At 31.2% G+C, this 24,187-nt stretch overlaps 1 protein-coding gene across 1 annotated transcript in view; it reads left to right on the top strand.

The window, feature by feature from the left end:
• The window catches only part of LOC142326133 (uncharacterized), a 96,780-nt gene extending 72,937 nt beyond the window's left edge, over positions 1–23,843 (top strand). Inside the window, exons 3-7 of the mRNA XM_075368337.1 lie at positions 4,344–4,565; positions 7,530–7,810; positions 10,403–10,547; positions 14,091–14,264; positions 21,280–23,843. Coding sequence (XP_075224452.1) covers positions 4,344–4,565; positions 7,530–7,810; positions 10,403–10,547; positions 14,091–14,264; positions 21,280–21,471 — 1,014 coding nt within the window. The 3' untranslated portion in view covers positions 21,472–23,843. The remainder of the gene's footprint in view (positions 1–4,343; positions 4,566–7,529; positions 7,811–10,402; positions 10,548–14,090; positions 14,265–21,279) is intronic.
• Positions 23,844–24,187: the final 344 nt, after the last annotated feature.

Here is a 24,187-nt window from a genome sequence, read left to right as displayed (position 1 = left end):
TTTAAATTTATTTTTTAATGCTCTTGGATTTTCTGAATGATAAACTAAGAGAGGTTTTAACTTACAATCACCAGCTGCATTTGTGCCAACCATCATTGTCATCTCAATTCCTCCCCCCCCCCCTCCAGGGGAGAAGATCCCGCCTCGTAGCGTTCCGGGTCGCTACACCATTCCCTCCGTTCCTTGCCAAAAATGGCTTTAACGGAGAACATCTTCTTGCCCTCAAACTGATCACATTTCACAATGTTGCAGCCCGGCCACGTGAGATGCCACCGATGTAGATGCGCCGAGGGACACCTACATCAGTAAATTCACCCCGAGAGATAGTATTGAGTTTTGTCTTCCGAAGAAGACATCTGACACCTAAAGCTACCACGTTGCCCTCAGGAACTAAGCTAAATGCCTACTCGCGGAAGATCGAAGACCCCGCGCCTGTCACCATTAAGCCCTATACTACACCATAGTACGTAGATGCATCAAGTATGCCACGACAGCATATCAGTTTGCAAAATTCAGTCACCCGCAAACGAATATTTTTAAGTTAAGCGATTGGAGTGCAGCCAGCATAAACTAAGTCCCAGAGAACCTCAGGTCTGGTCCGTCGGAAGCTGAGTATAACCTCTAGTCTCCCACTACATCTCCACCTTTAAGGACCGCTCGGAATAGCACTAGGTTGATCGCAACCAACATTTACTTATTACCCCCTTAATAAGTGTGTACTCCAATTCGACCTATTGCCATGGTAAAGTTAGTAAATCGTGCCCGGGCACAACCTCCATTGAGACTAGATCAAATCTATCCGAGGCCGGTGCCAAAGCGCCTACCTCTGGCCAGTTGAACTGCCTGGGCGGTGCCCTAGCCACCCTAGAAACCTACAGGACAAGGCCCCGCAAATGCCAACACAGGTTAGAGAAGCACAGGCTAGTCAATCATCATTGTCAGTCAATCTTTGACAGCCTTAAAACCTGGAAAGGTTTTCTCTTCAAGCGCGATAAAAGTTCTTTTAGACATCTCCTTCCAGAACAGGCCATCCTCATCCACGCTGATTATGGTTTGGCTGGTTTAGCCACCCTCTCTATCATAGTTTCTCTGGGTGGACAGGCACAGCCTCTTTATCAGTGCTTGCCGTTTCTCCACTTTCTGCAATGCTATGCCAATTACAGTGACTTTTGAATTGGCTGAAGCAACTATTTCTAGCTTTAAACATTTCATTTTTAGCCACCTCCCCAGCTTCTTCTTTTAATCTCTCAAAAATCAGCTTATCTTGAAAGCACACCGTGTCCTGATCAACAGGGCAATTTTTCATACTTAATTGATTATTGTACCATAATTTTAACATTGTTTCCATCTCAGCAATAATACCATGAATTTATGAATGGTGCTTGAATTCAAAGATTGAGCATTTTTTGCAACTTCAAGAATTTTTTTTAATCTTTTATAATTGTTCTGACTGTTGATTCCAGTACATCAAACTTTTTTGTCAAATCACAAATTTTTATTTTTGCAACAAAGTCTTTGATAATGTTAAGTTTACTTTCCAAAGATAATGTTTTTCCTTTCTTGTTTGATGCAAAAGAATCAATTCTACTTTGTTTGGATGACATAGTAGAGTCTATCAAGTCTCCATAGATATAAGAACATACAATATAAAAAACACACTAACAACAACAAACATACTAACACAAAATAATAATCTGTAGCTATGTGTTGACTTCGTTCAAAACACATCTAACCATGTTGTAAGCTGAACTGAACTGAACACTAGTGCAGGTGGAGTGGTGATGCGGGCAGAGTGGGGAATTGAGTTTGAATCGTAAAATTAAAAAATCGTGTAACTCTGGATCCGCATAAGACGGAGTAGCGTAAGTCGGGGTATTACTGCAGTTAAATTAAAATGAAGAGGAAGAAGAATAAATCTGTTGAAGATTTGCAGATGACATGGTACTTTTTAAGAGATTAAACAGAGTTGTTTAGATATGTGAAGAATGTAATGAAAAACCTCTTCAGTAACCAGTTGAAATCAATTAATGATATCAAAATTAGAAAATATTATAGCAGAATATGAAATAAAATGAATGTTGTCAAAACAAAAGTATTAACTGATGATATACCAAAAGCCAATGAATGCCTTTGCAAAAGAAGAAGGAATTGAACAACTACAACAGTACAAGTATTAAATTACAAATAAACATGAAAAAAAACCAACTAAGAGTTACATAATTTAACTGGCTTTGTGGTTGAAAAATTTTTATTTAAAAAACCATAGGGTTTTTAAATATCATTAGCTCATTTGTGCAATATTTAGAGTATAACTGCAAAAACAATTCAGTAAAAGAATTGGGTCTGATTTGAACCCCTTGATCAATAAAACTTTTTCCTTAAAAATGTTATAGTATTAACAGTATAACTGAGAAAAAAATCAAAATTCTTAGTAAAAGATTTTGGGTCTCACTTGACCCCAATCGAGTAAATGTTCTTTTTTCATCAAAATCATATATTCTTATTTAGGTTATACCCGCTGAAAAATTAAAATTTTTAGTAAAAAGATTTGAGTCCAATTTAACTTCCTTCTTTCTTCTTCTTTCTTTTTCCTGTTTAGCCTTCGGTAACTACTGTTTAGATAATACTTCAGAGGATGAATGAGGATGATATGTATAAGTGTAAATGAAGTGTAGTCTTGTACATTCTCAGTTCGACCATACCTGAGATGTGTGGTTAATTGAAACCCAACCACCAAAGAACACCGGTATCCACGATCTAGTATTCAAGTCCGTGTAAAAATAGCTGGCTTTACTAGGACTTGAATGCTGGAACTCTCGACTTCCAAATCAGCTGATTTGGGAAGACGCGTTCACCACTAGACCAACCCGGTGAGTTAATTTAACTTCCTTGCTCAACAGCTACCTCATATAACGTTTTTAATAAAGTCACAATTTGAAAAACGGATAAAGTATCAGAAATAATAAAAAAAATTAAAAAATATTTTTGAAATCATTGGTTCTCATGGGACCTTCTTTTTGTATAAAGTTCCCAAGTAATTCAGTACATTAATTCTGGGTACAGTTGGATTTTCAGTCTTAAAAATTAAAGTTTAAAAAAAAACTAATATTTTAAGGTTCCAGTTTAGCTTCTTTGTTTTTTTAGGGTGCAGTTTATTTGCTGGAGTAATTATTTATTTCAATAAGTTAGCCCAATTAGGTGCAATGTTATTGGACAAGTTTAATAAAACTTTAAGTTTATTAAACAAAAAAAAAAAAAAATTGGTAAAACTTACGGAAAAGATTAAGGGTATGTCTCTGTCTAATGGAATATAATACAGCCAAATATTTGTGCCAAATTTCACTACAAGATTTTTTCTACAGATCTTTTTGATATGAGGCAAAAATTGTTTAGGACTAATGTTAAGTATCCCCCTCCCCTAAATTTTATTGACTTAAAACTATGAAATTTTAAATAAATTAATTATGTAAAGCTAAATTTTCTACACTCTATACAAAAAGTAAAATATTACCACTCCCATTTTTACTGATTACTTTCCTCTTTATAGCCACACTGCTGCAGCAGAAATAGAACTATAACCAAGACAATAACTACAATACCAATGGCAAAGGAAGTGTTTAATGAAAAGAACAGTTATTGAAAAATGAGATAAAGTTAAACTAGAAGAAGTATTTTGAAGTGTTATATTTGATAAGTAATTATGTGGAATATAAAGATTATTAAAATTTAAAAATTAACGACTGGAGCCACTTGAAATGTGGAAATGGCGAAGACTGCAAAGTATTAAATGAACAGATGAATAAAAAATGAAAAAGTTATGTGGACAGTAAATGAAAACAGAATCTTTTTAAGAGAAATTCAGAATAAGAAATGTTTAATTAGCTGGTCTATATCTTTAGAGGAAAAGAAATAATTTAAAGAGAGTTAGAAAGCATAGTAAAATGTCCTACAGAATGATTGATGTAAAGAGGAGAAGAGGCCAGAAAAAGATTACAAATTATAGACAATCTAAAAGGAAATGAGAGCTGTCAAGAACTCAAAAGTTTAGCTGAAAGCAGAAGTGAATGGAGACAGATATAATAAAATATATATCTGCCTTAGGTTAGATAACTTTATGATGATTATATGAGACATTTTAATAGTGGAAGTTCATTAAAACCATAGAAAGAAATTAACACAAAATTATTGCTGAAAATATTTTTAAAAATTAGGAAAATCTTAACTAAATAGAAATGTTTCTAAATGTTTCATAAAAAAAAGTATAATTACATTATAATAGATTAAGTTCTGTTTAAAAAAAAAGAAGTGTAATGTGAAATAAATAATTTCAATATATATTTCAGGTACATAATATAGTGCTCTATCCTGATAAGCATTCATGGTGTAAAACAACAGCAATAAAACAAGTAATTGCATATCCAGGTTGTGATTCAATTGAGATTGATAACAACGTTTGTGTTGGTGCATGTTTTAGTTACAGTATTCCACGTACTGTACCTAGTTCACCAGGTGAAGTATTGCCATATTGTGATTCATGTCAACCATCAAATACTACACTGAGACATGTAAGTAATAGAAATAAATTTGATATACTATGCATTGAATGAATTAAGAAGAAAAGTTCTAAAATTTAATTCTTTGTAAATATGTGACAACTATTAATAGTATTAGTTAAATTTTATTAACTCTCCTACTACTTATTTTATGAAAAAATAAAAATAAATTATAGCATGTTAAAAAGTGCCAAGCATGATTAGAATTTCTTCTGGATGGAAGGTGGAAATATTACCATCATTGAGTCTGGCTTTGCTCACTTGTATTTCCTTAGTTTAACTGATAAGGTTTGCAAGTTGTTTTTAAGAATTGTTATATCACTTCTGGGAGAGTCTTGCATGAAATGCAAAGTCACCTACATCCATATTTTTGTGGCATTTTACATTTAGTATCTCTTAATATTGTAACTATTGTGTAATCTTGTAGATTGTAAGCTTATTTTATTTGGGATATAACTCTTTCTCACCAATATTTAAATGATTACTTTTTATTTAGAACCAATGATTGCTGCTTAAATAAGGTTTAATTATAATTTACAGTGATCTTCAAAATCTTATTATTAATTTACTTGTTTATTCATTTATTAACCAGTCAACCACATTATTTTTATTTTTTTTATTTAGAAAATTTGACATATCTTTGTCACACACTTTAGTTAATAGAAAAGAATAATCACCAAAAATTACCTACCGTAACTAAAAAATACTCTAACCATTGTTGATGGATGATCACTATGGTTTTCGCCCAGGCAGGGGCATGGAAGAAGTTATTCCTAAGGTTAGCATTGTTTCTTCTAGTAAGTCTGAATATATCTTAGGTATCTTTTCGGATATATTACGAGTGTATTTTAATCTGTGGTGATCCTCTGCCCTGTTTCAGCTGCAGAAGTGTGATTGTACACAGAATGAGCTGAATGTGTTATATAGTTATGTCAGCAATCAAGTCATCATTCTTCGAGATGGAATCTCAGAAATAGGAAAGACGCTATCTAAAGACTGTCTGCAGGGTAGTCTTTAGGACCCCTGCTGGGTTGTTGACTGTGATTTTTTGATGCAGTTGAGGTTAGCCAGTGGATACCATAATCATCGCCTATGAGAATGAAGGGCTTTAGCTAGTTAAAGGAGATTTGAGAAATAAGATCGAATTCAGAACAGGCTTGCAAGATAATCCAGTTGTGGATTTTGCAACATAAGGTGATGTTTAGCTCAGAGAAAACAACAATGATATTCCTGACTGTTACATGATGATCTCATGTTTCAATGGCAGGCCATTGAATTAGGTATGTCCAGCTGCAGAAGTATCTAGGTGTTATCCTTGATGAGAACCTTTGATTCAAGAAACACTTTCAATATGCTGCCAAAAAGGCTCATAATGCTTTCTTCGGTGTTTGGTTCTTAATGTCAGAACCATGCGAGTTCTATATAAGGGCTTATGCAAAGCTATAATACTAAATGCTGCACATGTCTGGGCTAATCAAATGAGGTACAAATGTTATACAAAACTTTTGTTGAGAACCCAGCATCTCCTATTGTTACCTATGATTGGTGCCTACAGGACTGTCTCTTGAGAGACAGTCCTTGTTATCCCTGGTATTAAGCCCATTGATATCCTTACAACTGAGAGCCAATTATGTTACGATGCTAAGAAGGTAGGACAACTTACCTTTGAGTGCATAAAAGAAATAGACGACCAAGGTTTCCATTTATAGAAGGTCAGGTGTACTGTATTGTCTGATGGCCTTTACACAAATGGTATTTTTCCTGATGTGAAAAGTATGCAGGTTTTTGCATGAATTTCCCCCAATAAGCATAATACATAGCTTCTTTCTGGACATGGTGCTTTTCGAGATAGGTTGGTCAGATTTGGATTGATTAAATCAGACTTATGTTCACAGTGTAGAGCCACTGATGTGTGCCATATCTTATATGTCTACCCCAGGTACAAAGCTTAATGTACCAAAGTAGTTAGAGAGCTTGCAAGGATCAATTCTGGTTTTGATCTGCAAATTAATTGGAAAACTGAAAGGGAATGGAATTTAGCTGCTGGTTTCCTGAGATTCTTAGCTCTGCGGAGGATGGCTAAGGGGGTCTGATGTGTTTTGGATATATAGATAAAACAGCAACTCAAGGGTGCCTTACTATGCTAATGCAGGCATCTTGGCATCAAGCCCCAGTTAGCTGAGATATTCACTGTTAGGCTGAGAATGGATGTGTTGAGAATTCTGAAATGTTTGTATCTGCTTCTATGTATTGACCTCGTTTGTGAAAGCAGACCAGTGCAGAAAGAGATGGGTACGTTTCCATTGGAAGCTTATTAAAATTGTGAATCTTTTTTTTTTATTTTTGAGTAAATCAAGAAGACTTTGAGTAAACTGAATTGTAGAACTAAGTTTTCATTGCGATCAACACTTGTTTTGTTGCATGAGAGTAGTAGTAATAGTAGTAGTTTGGTGATTAAAAGACAATATCAAGTAATGATCTGAGTGCATAGTCTAATTAAAGTTAGATATGGGAAGAGGTTTTTTAAAATCTTCGGTGTTAGAGGAAGGTGAGGGAATTGTGCTTCCATAAATCAGTTTGATAATTGATGGTTGTAAGTTATGGTAGGAGGTCATGGTTTGATGAAGCCATATGAAGGCGGTGGTAGGTTGTGTAAATACACTGATGGAAATGTCTGCCAAGGCATTTCCATCAGTAGAAACCAAGGCATTTCCATCAGTTGAAAACAGTAGATTAATATTAATTACATAAAATAAAATCATTATCATGCATTAATCCAGATTCATTTGTGTTTTATACTAGGTACGTACACACACAAATCAGAGAATATTGCACATTTTAAGTCAGTATCAGAAATATAATCTTTAAATAATTAAAACTGAACATTTTTAGCTTTTTTATTTGTTAATATTATTATAAGAGATCAAAAATGGGTATATAAAGTTTGAAAAAAAGTTATAAATTCTATTGTTTTAGGTGACATTAAAATGCACATCTGGAGAATTTGAAGGTGAAAGTATGAACAAAAGAGTGGAAATTATAACAAATTGTAGTTGCATGACATGTTCTGATCCATCTTCAAGAAATTTGCTCTTGGATTCAGATGAAGAACTTGATACACCTGAAACTTCAGATTCAATTTTTGATGTTCCTCAATTATTTGGTTTAATGCATTCTTCAAAAGAAAAGAATAATTCATTTGAGCCATTCAATTTTAATCCAGCTAGAACAATAAATGATAGTTATATAAATGAAAGGTATAAATTACAAATAATTATTATTTTGATATTATTGAAATCATGGTTTATAGTATTATAGAAAATTATATTATATCCCAGACAGGTAACATGTTACTTATAAGATCTGATGACGCCCAAGTAAACACAATTGTTTGCAAAATTGTAGAAAGTAAGGTTTCCTTCACACTTTATATGATTATAAACAGAACTACTGGCTACTTATTAACAGTACAGATTTGATTTGATTTTTTTTCTATATTTTATGTATGAGATTTATATTTTTCAACTGTTTGTTTCCAATGAGTTAACAACAGTTAAGTACTTACTCCTCTTTTACAATGCTCCTTCATCACTTTGCTCCTTCAACTTGTGCTTATTGGTTGTCCTTACACCTTTCTCATTTTCTTTCTGGAGGACTTCTTCCTACCGGTTATATTTGTTATTCATGAAGTTTTTTTATGTTTCTTTAGTTATAAATCCAAACCGCATGTCATACTGATGCTAGACTTATGTAACATGTTATTAATAATAATAAGAAATACTCTTTTATCACTTTGTCCATGTTGAATTAAGGTAAGGTGTCTCACCAGTTACAAGTAAGGGATTGCACATATGCTGTGTATTAGAGGAATTAAATCTTTCAAAACCTGTAACTGCTATCTTGAAGATAATAGCTGGCTTACTTAAGGCTGTAGGATGAAAACCCAGAAATACAATTAACCAGGCAATTAGTTATTACTAAAAACATAATCATGAATAGTGTAATAGTTTCTAATCCTTGTGTCACAAAATGGGTACAGCAGATATAAAAATGAATTCAGCATGTATGAATTATATCTCAATAGTTTAGGCTGAACCAATCTGTCACTCCCACGGGCAAGTGAAATTATTGTTTTATGCGTATAATAATGTACTGTAAATTACCACTAGTCTGGCGCCATGGCATGCCAATGATAAATAATTAAAAATTTTATTGAGTCTTTGTTATTTATGTTTAATAACAATAACATCATTTGTAATGCTTCACACCATTATTCAGTTTGGTGAAAGAAAGTATTTCAGTCTGTTATTGTGTTACTCTGAATGGTAAAATACAATTTTATAGTTCATTTTTATAACAGTTTTATTCAGTGTTATTTTCATATATTTTACTTTCCCTGTGTTTTTGTACCAATTGGGTTTTAACAATGAGTAATTCTGTTGTGAAACATAAACCCTTAAGTAGCTCTGAAAAAAAATCAGCAACGTATATGTTACCTTAAAACAAGATAACGCTGAAACTGCAGTCAGAGACATTGCTCGGAAAGCAAGTACTGCAACAAGTATAAGTTAAAGAAAAATGTTTAATATAATAAAGAAACATAAAATTAATGGTAAACCTTTTAGTTCTAAAACACTCAAAAGCATGTGAAAATGATTGAAAAATTGGACGATTTCAACTTTTATTTTGTCAACTGAGGTGAAAACCCCTGGTGGAAAAGGTAAACAATTAATAGTAACGCAAGCAGGAAGTGAAGATGGGGATTTGTATTGTAGTTTATGAGCATTTGAATCTAGATCTTTCCAAGAGTATCACAAATTTTATGCAGTGGTTTAAGAAAGTTGTTGAAATTGTGGCTGAAGAATCCACCATAATAACTTATAAGTAACACTGACTGAAAATTGAAAAAATTCCAAACGTTTTGACCCAAAAATTGGAAATTACAGAATGGTTAAAATTGAAGTAAATTGCACGTACCAAAGACATGTTAAAAGTAGAACTAACAAGATTAGTAAAATCAGTTAAACAAAAAAAAAATTCAATATAAAGTATATGAAATAACAAAATTATAAAGTGTGTCGTTTTGTGTCTTCCTCCACACCACTGCAATTTTAACTTGATTGAGTTGATATGGGCACAAGGACTACACTGGAAGTAATAACATAAAATTTAAATTAAGTGATGTAAAAATCTATTGATAGGTGTTTATAGAATAGATGCAAATGCTTGAAAAAATTGTATTCAGCATGTAATTAAAGAAGAAAAACAGCATGGGAAACGGACAGTTTGCGTGAAAATATTATTGAAGATATTGTGATAAATTTGGGAATCAATGATTAATTCAACAGACAGCAGCTTATTGGGTGTTGAAGAAATACATTGTGGTAATAAATATTTTGTTACTTAATTAAATTTTTACACAGCTGTATCATACTTTCTTAAAATATTTACTTTTAAGATAAGTATATCATTTTATCACAATTTTCTAATTTTTGTATTCAATTTGTTTTTACTTCATTTTAATGTTTAAAGTAAACAGAAGTGTTTTTTCTCGGATGGATTCTGCTAAAGTAAATTAAATTAGAATCATCATAATGTTATGTTTTGGTTTGCTGCACGCTTTTGTGAAACAAATTATGATACAATGTTGTACTACTGCAAACTAGGATAGATGATGGTCAAATTGTACGGCAGATTTTGGAGAACTAAAGATCAATGCTGACACATCATATTTTAATTAAAATAGCGCTCTCTTGTGACGAAAAATATAAATTGGTAATTTTATAGATTTTATACTTGTATGATTTTTATTACCATAAACAAATAATTTCAACAAATTTACTTTTCAGGCTTGTATTGTTACTAAGAGAACTGAATGAAGGTGTAGATGAATTAAGTGCCCCAAATCAGGTCGCACTTAGAGAATTATTAAATCAAGTAGAAGGTGATAATCACAAAGTAGATGATTCAACTCTTGCAGATTTTGTGAAGAGGGTAACTTCCTTTTTATTTTTAAAAAAAATTTATTACTTAATCAAATTTGTTGATTTTTTATATACATGTAGAGCAGCTGCATTTAATTTTCCATTTGTATTGGTGAATAAGCTTTTCTGTAGTTTAAGTTGTACTTGAATTTCAGTGCATTTCTGTGATATCTGTTTTGTTTATGGTTAGTGCCCACACACATAACTGAGAAATGGAAATTGAATTAAGTGGGCCTGTGCTCAAAATATTTCTCACAGAATGTCAATTAAGAAGAAGATATACTTAACTACACTGGTATTGAGGATGAATCATGAGTGCATCACTACCTTTTTTTTTTCCTGTTTAGCCTCTGGGAATCCACCATCAGGTATTACTTCAGAGGAGAATGAGGATGATATGTATGTGTGTAAATGAAGTGTAATCTTGTAGAGTCTCAGGTCCGACCATTTCTGAGATGTGTGGTAATTGAAACCCAACTACCAAAGAACACCAGTATCCACAATCTGGAATTCAAATCCGTATAAAAGTAACTGCCTTTATTAGGATTTGAATGTTGGAACTGTCGACTTCAAAACCAACTGATCTGTGAAGAAGTGTTCACCACTAGACCAATCTGGTGGGTTGAGTACATCACTACATACCTGGTCAAAGCGTGATTCAATGCAAAGGAAACAACCTTCTTTACTTTCATTCAGGAAATTTTAGGTTACACTCTCAGATGTAAGATTATGTCTTTAATGATTTGGTTATTACCATGGGGTGTTGTAAGTCAATTTCCAGAAGTGAGATGATAAAATTAGTGTTACATCATATTGTGAAGTATCATTAATATTATTAATCTAGACTTACAAACAAAATAGTATTTCCCCAACATGTAATCGTTAGACCTTATATAGGAGAGAAATATTAATCAAGTTAACTAGGAGAGAAAAGATAAATTTAGCACGCTAACTACTTCAACATTGCTCTACTTAGCTGAATGTCAAAGTGAAAAAAGCTGAATGTCAAGTGAAAGTTGGCACTTGTTTGGTTTGGAAAAAGTTCATGTGTGTTAATGTTTTGTTGATGATTAAGATCATCTGTAACAGTTTTGATTGAGATATCTGAAAAATAACTTTGGTTTGAGATATTATACCATATTAAAAAAATAAAAAAACTATTTTTAAGTAAATTTCTCACAAGTTCTTTTTAATACCCATGACTTCTTGACATCAAAATAAATTAATTTGTTTATTATTGATTTTATTTGAAATTTAAAACAGAAACAGTTCATAAATCTTTGTTGTCCAGGTCTAAGGTTGAGCCTTATCTATTTTTTTTAATATATCAGTTTTTTTTAATATATAGTACTTCTCTATGGGGGCCTGCTTTAGTTACAAAGATATCCCCAAGGGAAAATCTGATGTTATTCATCTGTGCACTTCTTCCATCAAAATTGTTCTAATAAGTGATATCAACATCCTTGACATTGAGTTACACACCTGTCTGATCTGCAGCACAGTCCTCCTGATGTTATCAAAGGTTAATATGCCAGATTCTTTCAGGCATGCTTCTCAGTGCTGCAAGAACTTGTTGCATTCAAACACAGTGTGCTATGTGGTGTCCTCGTGCCATAATCATAATCAGCAAAGGGTCCCAATACCCGTACTAATAGGTATCCTTTGAAGCAACCATGATGACCAGTCAGGAAGTGGGTCAACTCATAACCTAGTTTCCAGTGCTTCTTGCGGTCCAGTCATCTTTGCAAGCCTGGGATCAATCTACCCATAGTTGACTAATCCCACCTTTCCTGCCAAGAAGAAGAAAGGAAGAAGCGAAGCCTCTGCTTCCGCCTTACTGATCCCCTAATACACCACCTCCCTCTTCCGAAAAGTTCTAGGGGTGCAAGACTGGCCACTACCCCAGCTGCAATGCCTGAGATGGTTCTATAGCCACACTATACTCATAGAGAGATAGACATATCTAAACCATGTGCATATGGCTATATGCACACGATTTAGAATTGTTCAGGCTTTCCTGTTTTCAGGTACAATAGACTAGCCTGATAATCCATACAACACTTTCAAGAGCACCACCTGTGAGAAACCCCTCCACTTTGATGTGTGGATCCCCCAATATTGGTCATTATCCAACTGATGGCAGCTGCTGTTTTTTTGGTCTTCTGAGACACCTCGGTCTTGTCCTTCAGAGCATGGGGATTTTTTCTATTCATACCTCTTGGTACTTCATTGCAAGTGAGGTGTGGATGACTTGTTTCCGACTCCAAACAAGATTGGGATCAGCTTCCATCTGCCTGAAACTATGACCACTGGCTTCTTCTCAAGCGAAATCTGTAACCTGATATCCTGCAGGCATGAGAGATCCTATTTACCACCTGGTTCTCTGTGTATTTATCACTATCCACTCTGACTTGGTTGTCACGACCAGAACTAAGTCATCAGAAAATCTGGGTAGGGCTTACTCTTCAGGAACCACAACAAACAGGACTTCATTTTTGGCAATGTAATACAATGTTGGGCCCAACATTGAATCTGTGGAACACCGTAACTAATCCTAATAAACACCTCTCCCTCAGAGGAACTCCTCATCACAAACTTTTTGGAGAAGTAACACTGAATAGTCCTCCTCAGGTATGGATTGTCTCCACATCTTTCCAATATTTTGAATATATTTCTTCACATATAATAATGAATGCAATTTTAACATCAAACAGGATAACAGCCTGAATCAAATGTGTGTGCCTTGAGCCTGATCTGGCTTTCCCAACAATGGTCTTTCTAGAAATGGAGTTCATAATTGCTGGTCACTTAGACCATCTGTTGCTTCCAGCTCTTGAACCACCATATTATCAACACCCTCTCAAAAAACTTGCTCAAGAAATTGAGTAAGCACACTGGCCAAAATGATGCTGGGTCACTTCTTTGGGTCTTCTAGGACTATCACTTTTTATTTGGAGAATTTTTTACTCAGATTTTTGTTTTTAATATAGGAGATTACTTAAATTAAGGTAAGGAAGATGAATCAGCCCTTCAATTAATTAGTAATCAAAAGTATACATGTACCATCTAGAACATGGTATACCATGTTTTAGTTTCCTTGTTATATACAATTATAAGAATACATCTTGAATAACAAGCATGAATCTCACTATAAACATAAAAATAAATTTAGATTACTTTTTATGAAGGTGTGAATGTAACTACTATAAAAAAAAATATAATTTGATGAAAAGATTATTAAATACTATGTCAAGATCACTTACATCAAATGAAAAAAAAATGTATTGAGGTACTAGAAATCTGGACCTAATGGAACCACATTAGTCTTTGTAGACTTTCATTTTGGGAATGTATAACAAATTTTTGTTTTAAGTATTGTTGAGGGCTCATTTACAGTTAAAAAGGGTAAAAAATAAAATATTCTCTTGTAATCTTTTACATTTCAGGTGGAAAAAGAAGTTTTAGTGTTTTGTTTTAGAAGTATTGTTGAGGGCTTATTTACTGTTAAAAAAGTAAAAAATTACATTTTCTCTTGTGATCTTTTACATTTCAGGTGGAAAAAGAAGGTCATGTTAACATTGATGTTGAGCATTTAAGACAAGTTTTGATTAAAATAGAAAACTCAGAACATGAGAAAAACTTACATCATCACAGCCATCATAGTAGTAATGAGCACAACCATAATGCTCATAGACACCAGCATATGCATGGGCCACATCATTCTATGGTAAAATATAATTTTTTTTATAGTGTAATGAAAAAATATTAGCCAGACTTTATAGAAGATTTACTGCATTAAGCAGTCAACATTAATTAAGGAGGAGACATATGCAACAAATAAAAAATAAAACAAATCTTTATTCTGATCGGTTTAAAAACATACATACGAGTAATGCAGTTAACATTTACTTCTGAATGCATTTCAAATGATTTACCATATAACAAAAGAATGTATGTGCTGATAGAATAATAAATGAATAATCATAATAGAGCCATAAAAACCAAACAACTTTGTAATTTAACTGAAAAAAAGAAACAAACTTAGATTTTACTACATGGGAAGTTGGCCATATAGACATGGCATTATAAAATATTATTCTTATGTATAATTTATTTTTCATTTTCTCAAACATTTTGTAATTGTATGTTTATCATCACCTGGTGTTCTGAATGGATGGTGGCAGGTCTCTTACACCACAGCTGTTTCCATCCATTCTGTCCCAAGCCTTCTCCTTCATCCACTCTAATTTCCAATCTCCATCTCATCTATTAACTTCATCCTTCGTCTTTCTTACTTTATTTCTCCTTCTACTATCCCTTCCCATGCAATTGTCAAGATCCTCTACCTCTTCTAACAATATGTCCTAAAATTTCCATTTTTTTTCTGCACTTCTTATATTACTGCTCTTTCTTCTTTAATCCTGTTCATACTTCCTCATTTCTCACTTTATCTGTTCATCCTTCTCCATTAGAAATCTCAAAATGCATCAATCCAGTCCCTCTCCCTCTTGTTAACAATAATAATTGGTTAACCTCTTCCTTAACTTTAAGTTCAGACTTTTACTAAATAATAATTTCCTCTTGTTACTTACTTTGCCATTGGTATCCTCCATTTTATTTCCATTATGCTCTTCCAGTCCTCTGTCACCATAGCCCCCAAATACTGTAATTTTTTATTTTTCCTACTTTTCCTTCACGATCTTACCACTAAATCCTCTTTGTTGTTTACTTCCATTATTTTAATTTTTTCTATGTTTATTTCATTCCATATTCTTTTGTTCCTTCCTCCAAGGGCCTGTTAACAATCAGGGCCTGTTAACAATCTAAGGGCCTGATATCATATGTGCTATCAGTTTGAATTGCCATATCATCTGTAAACCTAATGCAATTTTTTTCATCCCCTTACATTTATTTCTTCTTTTCTCTCTTTTAACCGAATCCTTATCATATCTTCAATGCAAATGTTGAACAGTGTCAGTGAGAAGCAGTATTCTTGTCTAAAACCACAACCTAGACCCATCCAGTCAATCATATTCTTATTCACTTTCATTACTGCTGTTTGTCTCACGTATAATTCTTTAATTAACCTTCTGTCTTTCCAGTTTACTTTTTTCTTTAAAAGTTACCATCATTTGACTATCAAATGCCTTTTCTAAATCTACAAAATAGAGAACTATTCCTTCTTCCCCTCTATTCTCTCCAACCACCCTTATTAATCCAATAGCATCTCTGATTCCTTTACCTTTCCTGAAGCCAAACTCTCCTGCATTCTCTCCTGATCCTCTCCTGCATTCTCTTCCATTATTCTTGCCAACCTCTGGTTTGGGGCAATATTTTAGCAATAATATTTAAACAATATTTTAGGAGTAAGGCTATTACAGTTCTTGTTCTATGTTTTATACATTTTCTGGTACCAGTTTTCTTCAGAATTGATATTATTCAGTTTTCACAAAATAATCAGATCATTCTCCCATACTATGCATGTATCCTACTACACAATTCAACTATTTCTTACATTTTTTCCTTATTAAAGCATTTCTAAAATTCTATGGGAAGTTCATCTCCTCCAGTCGATTTTTATTCTTTATTTCTTTAATTGCTTTCTATACTTTTTATTTTAATATTGATGGTCTTTTTTCCTCTTCAGTCACCTCCCATTCCTTTCCTGTGTTTCTTTCTTTTCATATACATATAGTCAATGTACTCCTCCCATCTTTCTCCTCATTTTGTCATCCATAACCTCAAATTTTCTTATTTTACCAAGCTCTTTTCCCGTGTAATGCTCTTTACCTTCCTACACATCATATCATATTGCCCTTTCTTTTCTAGATCCTCTCATTGCATTCTTCCTTCAACTACCTTTTCCTAGCTTTTTGTGTTTCCCTTCTTTGTTTGCAATATAGTTCTGTTTTATTTTCTCCTGTCTTATTAATTTCTTCTAATTTCAATAGCATCACTGTTGTTATCCATGGCTCTATTTCTAAGCTCTATTCCTCTCTAGGCAAGTTCTAGTTCTAGGCTCTATTTCTCTCAAAATAGCCTACTTCTTCCATCTTGTTTTTACGATGGCAATTTTTTATACTTAAAATTTTCTCACTTCCCTCATTTTCCTTTTTGCTTTCTTTAATTCCCTTGCTAGATTTTCCCATTGTTTTTTTCATTATGCAATTTCTTAAACTTCTCTAAGTTCCATTTCTTAACCAGCTTCAGTTTCTCTATCTTATTTAAAGCTGTTCTCATTTTCATCAAAAGTAGCACGTGATCACTATTGATATCAGCACCTGGTAATCCACTGACTTTCTTAACAGCATTCTTATACCTTCATCTACTAAGATATGAGTCAGCTATAACTCAATATCCTCATTCATTAGCCAAGCTTTAATCACATTGTTTTTCACTTTGTGGTTATTACTGAATCATCAAATTTTTGATCATTACTGATTTACTCAGAACACTTACGGATATTTCTGATTTATACAAAATGAAATGGGGCATTACAATTTTATATTTTTTTATTACATTTATTATTTACTATTTTTGTCTGGTTTTTAAATATTATATTTTTTATTGAAATACCTCTTTTATTACACAAACTCTTTCTTGTTTAAAAACCAAAGCATACATGTTTTTTAATTATACTAATTTACTATAAAAAAATATAATTATAACCTAATAGAACTTTTCATCATAGTATAATTTTAATTTACTAATCGAAAATGTTTCTATATTAATAATTTCATTTCATTGTTTGATATTTATTTATTTTTATGTAAACTATTATGATATTACTATTTACTATTAAGAGGGATGTTCATGTCAAGTTAGGACTTTTGTTAAACTAGAGTGTAAATGAAGATTCCTACAATTTTTGTTGTTATACACTTAAGGTCCAAGTGCCAGCTATTACTGCATGGTGTGCTGGTATGAACCAACGTTAAACAACAACAGTCAGTCGTAAAGAACATGACTTCAATGTAGTGAATGAATGTGTGGAACAGCGCATTGAAATGAAATTCTTGTAAATGAAGGTGTAAAACGCAGTGAGATTTATTTGCAACTTCTTACACAGTACAGTGATGAGACTCTTAATTGCAGTAAAATATTTGAGTAGTGCAAACGTTTTAAAGAAGGCCATACATTAGTGAGTGACAATCCTGGTCGAGCTGGTTCAGAGCCACCAAAGTTATGGCCTAAGTTTTTTTGACATCATTCATAGCAATTTTCTACCGCATGGAGTCAATATTAACAGTGAGTACTACTGCAAAGTTCTTCAAGATGTACACTATGCTCTCAAGAAAAAATGGCCTGGTGTAATCGCTAAAGACATTCTGTTTCTGCAGGACAATGCACAACTGCATACAGCCCACCGCATGACATGCGCACTATAAGATCTTGGATGGGAGTTATTGCCACACCTCCTGTACAGTCCAGATCACACAACTCACAATTTTCACCTGTTTGGGCCTTTCAAATTGTTCCTAGGAGGCCAGAATTTCAAAAGCAATGAAGAGGTTAAGCAGTCAGTCCTATCTTGGTTTTGACATAACAACAAATCTTTCTATACTGTACATATCCAGGCACTAGTAAACACTGAGATAAGTGTAAAAATGTAGCAGGGGATGACATTGAGAAACAAAAGTATTTTTTACTATCATAAGTGCGTTTATTTAAAAATGAATAGTACCAGATTGACCTGAATTGCCCTCATAAATATTTACTATTTATTATTTACTTACTACTATTACTACTACTACTACTATTATAATGTTACTACTTTACTATTTATTTATTACTACTTCTAATATTTAATATTATACTCTTGCCTATTGATATTTTGAATTAAATTTCAATTTTTTTTGGCATAAAGAACAAAGATTTAAATAATATTTGTCAGTACATACTCCAAGAAAATTTAGCAATTATATTATAAGTTTAACAATTATGTTGAGTATTTTAAATTAAAATATTTAAGTACATATTATGAGTACAACTGGAGTGACCATAACGTGTTGTGAGTATTTCGTAACACTCATTAAGTGAAGAAATAGTATGATTTTGAATAGTAAGAAAATTAAAATATCCGTGACATGTTGTGTGTATATATTTGTACTAACAATTCATTATATTAAACAATTTTGGAATATAAAAATTCAGAAATTGAGGAGCTGGATGGAATAAGATGAATATGATGAAATTATCCTTTTTAAGTAAAGGCGTTTTGAAATGATAAATCTAACACTGTTTTCTACTAGTGAAAAAAAAATCATTTCAAAATTTCTATCCATTTCAAAGTTATACCTCTTTGTAATGAGATGTAATATTACCCTTCTTTCATAGAGTAATGCATTGTAACTTAATGATTGTGTACAACCAGCCATTATACCTTAAACAAATCTACTTTTTATTTTAATACCTGACTTGGACATAAGCACTTTGTTTCAATTATTCAAAGAATAATATTTTAGAAAAAAACTGACCTAAATTTAACAATGAAATATTCAACTAACCACAAATATTATCACACACAATCCTTATACAATTTCCTTAAATTAAGAAGTATTTGAATATGAGTGATTTTTGCACAATCCTTATTGTGATTTTTGTGATCCTTATACAATTTCCTTAAATTAAGAAGTATTTGTGATGAGTGATTTTTGCAAAAATATTTGGCAATCAAATATTTTTGCAGAATGATAAAAAATTGAATGTAGATATGATTATGATATGTATCAACAGAAGTTTTTGGAATATAAGGAAATAAAAAATAATATTTTTAAACAATTTAAAATTATTTTATAGCACTTGTTTGGAGTTTGATTTTGCGCAGAATAAATTACTGCCAAAAATTAATATAAAGTGCCAGTTTTATAATCATCTCTTTTGGCTATATATTTTTAATATGCACTGCCATAATGATAATGGTAATTGTATATACTGGTATCTGGAAGAAGAAGTATAAAAAGTTCAATCTTTGCAGATTGAATATGTGCTCAAGGTTTATATTGTATTTGTGTATGTAACTTCAGATTATAACCCCAAAAAAATGAAAAAAGTTTAAGTAATTGAAAACTCACAAAAATATATTGATATTATTTATGAATTCTGCAGTTTTCCTAATAATTTTAAAGTTATCCATGCAGTAGATTTATTAAAAGATTGGTCATTCATGATTCAAAATTATGTTTTCAAAGTACCAGTGACCAAAAAATTTAAACAAACCACTAAAAAATCAAACCATCTAAAAATATGTCATTTAGTGGGTATTGCATTGTTAATTCTACTTACAAAGGCACATGGATTCCAGTTCAAGTTTTTATAAAGACATCAAATTTCAAAGAAGTGGAATTGATTCTTCTATATGTCAAAATTAATCAAACAAAGTAAAAAACTCATCATTGCTACCATACACAGAATATTTTAATAAAACAACAAAAATATTAAACTTAATATCAACTAAAAGTTTATTCTACTCTTTTCTTTGTATTCAGTGTTCATTTTTATAAAGAATATAAATTGTTTAATATTAAGTTATTATAAGTTAATAATTAAGTTAATTTAATAATAGTTAAGTTAATAATTAAGTAATTAATAACTGTTTAATATAATATTAAGTGTATTGTTCATTTTACATAGCCTATATGGAAGAAGGGGAATCTGAATTGTGTTATTACAATAAAAATTGAAATAACAAAATTTATTTTACATAAATAAATATATTAAGTACTGTTAACAAAACTGTAATCTTGTTTTTAATATAACTAAAAATATCAATCAATTCTGGTTTGGAAAATTAACACTGACAAACTTTCAGACACCATTTTCTCAAAACTAACTTTTCAGAATATTGACCTTATTTCATCCTGCTCCTCAATTGGAAATAACGGAGCTTATTGGTTATCTGTCCAATCCATACAATCATTTAAATCAATGTTTAACTTAACCTAACCCAACACTACCAATCCTTTTGTGATAGAACGTCCAGATGTACTTCATGTAAATAGTTATTCCAATCAATGGTCATTTCATTCGACACATCCAGTTCCTATTTACACCATGTAATCAATGACGTTTCTCACGTCTACAAGTAAATAAAACATATGTATACAAATAATAAAACATACAGTTAAAAAAGGTAATCTGGAATTTTGGAATCAGTTTCCAGCATGCAAAGAAACTGATGTACGACGAGATTCATGACGGTTGCAACGCCATCTTGCTTTAGTGCTTACAAACATCATGTTATGACCTCTTGGACAGAGGTGATGTTTTGGTAGAACCCTGGCCTTAATAAAGAACTACTCAGAGTTCTGTTCCATACTTGGTAATTGCCAAATGCTCATTTTGTACAATGTAAATTAGAAGTGCAAAACTCCGAACTGATCTAATTGAAGTGAAATACTAACTAGAATAAAAACAAGAAATATTCAAAAGACATCAGTTGAATGATATGCGCTGCTATCAATAGAGATAAAAATTATCAAATCGTAATAATTGTTTCATTAATTTAAAAATATAATGACATTTAAGTAATTAATACATAGCTAACATGTAAATTGATTACTAGTTACTGTTTGAACCCTTTGGAATGGAAAAATACATGGTGGACAGATAACTGATAAGAAACGAAATAACATACACTTGTACACTGTCTCCACTCAGAAGAGAAGCCCGCTTTAAATTCAATTAATTGTTACTTATGTTTATTCATTTTATGTGTTGTTTTTTAATAATTTTTTGTATAGGTTTTGGGGCCCAATGCTGATGGTCATGATATGATTCAATCAGGAGTATTCTTAACACCGACATTAGATGTTGCTTCTCATCATCTAAAGCCAGCTCTTGCAGGCTCTGAACTGAGTTACCATGACAATCTGGTTCCAGCTGATCATGATAGAAGGGTCCCATCAATATCATCAGACAAAGATCAGGATTAATTTCCACAAAATTACTTACTCATATTTTCTTACTCATACAAACACATTTACACACATTCACAAACAACATTTTTTTTAAAATGAAACATTATTATGACAGTAAAATATGAAACATGAAAACTTAAGCATTAAAAAAATCACACACACTCTAATCAATCAAATTATATTTTTAATTAGAATGTTTGTAATTAGAGTAGAATTATGTTTACTAGTAAATTTAACAGTGAACATTAAAATACAGTTGAAATTAGTTACGAGTATTGTGTAACAAAATGAATTACCAATATACAGTATAAAAAAATAAACTAGTACGTAAGTACAAAAACAAAGCAGTTTAATTTACAACCATTTAGAGTTTTCATACCTAAAGTGATTAGAATGAGATTTATTCAAATAATCAGAATTTTTGATTTACAAAAAACTGTTTTTGTATACAAAAACTGTTTTCTAAATGATAATTCAACTTTAGTTAAATTATCATTTCCTTTTGATTATTGTACATCTAAGTGAAAATATGTATGTCTGAAATTCTACTATATAAAGAAAATTATTACATTACCATTATACAACGTAATTAATGCTAAAAAAATGTTAATTATACATTTATGATAAATAATTTATAACAGAATGAATATTCTGTTATAAACTATAATAATAATTAATGCATGGTAAACTTAAAAAATAATTTATTCAGATCAGTACATAATTATAACAAAATAAATCACATTTAAAATAGATAGTTATGCTACTCAATGGACTAGGAAAGCATTTTCTTGGAAAAAAGGATCAAGGAAAACTGATTCAAAATACTGAACAGAACATCATAGCAATGCACAGTTTATAAAAAGCATCAATGGTTGAAGTTCAAATTAACACATGAATGTAGTAACTAAATTAAATTACTGTAATGGAAATGTAACTGACCTCTATGGTATAGAGTGGTAAAGCATTACCTCATCCAAAAGGTTTCACATGGAAATCTTAGCTAATTATAGCATTTTTCACATGCTTCAAATTTCCACAGTTGATTCTGTCTGATAGGTTGGAATCAGAAAGTGCATTTATCTTAAAGATTTCACTAAAATCCTTTTTCCCTTAAGACAGAAAAACTGGAAAAAAGTAAATTTAAATGATGCACTCATGCAAGCAAAATTAATATAGAATAAAGTAATTATTTTAAGGGCAGTAACTGAAAATTGTATGAGAATAAAAAATTATGTTTTTAAAACATATGTTTTATGTTTTTTAAATGAGGATACTGAAAATATCATTTTGCTAATGCCTTTGCTATGTAATGTGTGTATTTTATAGAGTGTGTTTCTCCAGCGGTCCCGTAAGTTAAAACATTGATAACAGCTGCTTATACATATACCAAAAGATTTAGATTGCATACTAAATATAAAACATTTTTTTTGATTACTTATCTATCCCACTTTTTCTGGATTTAAGTTGAAGGTTTAGCTAGGATTTTTACAGAGTGATGCCCCCTTTAAGAGGATGTCAGCAGAACATAACTTAAATGAATGATCTTCCACTTACTTACCTTGCCCAAATTTCATCTTATCATCGTTATCCAAATACAAAACTGTTATATTAAAGCATGAAAGATGGAAAATCCTGTTTTTAGATAATCTAATATAAAATCAGGTTTTTAAAATGTTACTATAAGTGAAAATTTAATAACGTTAAAATAACATATTAACAGAGAGGAGTGTGATTTATTGAAATCACTAAATTAATATTTTCATAATAGAAAAAAAATCATACTGTAATAATTGTCTATTGAACAGTATTGACTTATGTGGTAATAAATTAGCTTTAATTTAAAATAAAATATATTAATATATAATTATTATTATTACTTAGTCTATCTAATGCTTTATTACCTTAATGTTTATCTGAGGCTTTACATAAGGCTGTGTTTTTTTACGTTATATTATAATATATTGTTGTACGTATAAATCATTATGAAAAATTAAATATTTTTATCATGTTAACCATTTATAAGATGTGATTATCTTTAAGGGTTATTGTTTTGTTTTTTTCTATTTTTGTATTACTGTTTTATCAAATAATATATTTATCTTTGTTTTTAGAATACAATAGTTATTAATTAATTAATAGCTAATAATATGTTTGATTGTTATAATGCCCTTTTTATAATACAAGAAAAGCGCAAATATATTTATTTATGTAAAACTAACCCTGTTTGGTTAAATTAATAATAATAATTATAAATATTTTTTTTTGTATAGGTAATTATAAATTATAATATATTATATACACTTAGCAAAATATTATATATTATTAGGACAGATATTATTATTACAGTTGTATTTTATCAGATGAAAATAATAGTTTTGTTACATAAATTTGTGTATATTGTCATTTTCATCCTTTAGTTTCTTTGAATCAGATTTGAATATTAATATTAGTCCATTTTCCAATGTAGCAAGAATTGAGATGTGTGGATAGTCATACTAAACTTACAATTCATTCTTCAGTAATTAACATAAATGTACATTTATTATACCCAATATTATTTCTTACATAATCTTCATGGTTAATATGAAAATAATATGATTATCTTTAATGGTTGGAGTATATCTTTAAAAAACATTTTGGCTATACAGAAAAATCATACTTTTTATTTTGTAAAGCATACATGTGATATAATATTATATATTTTATTGCAAAGAGAAGAAAAATTATAAAA

Source organism: Lycorma delicatula, chromosome 1, assembly GCF_047948215.1.
Source record: "Lycorma delicatula isolate Av1 chromosome 1, ASM4794821v1, whole genome shotgun sequence".
Lineage (NCBI taxonomy): Eukaryota > Metazoa > Arthropoda > Insecta > Hemiptera > Fulgoridae > Lycorma > Lycorma delicatula.
The sequence above is the reverse complement of the archived record's forward strand: the minus strand, read 5'-3'. Positions and strand labels throughout refer to the sequence as shown.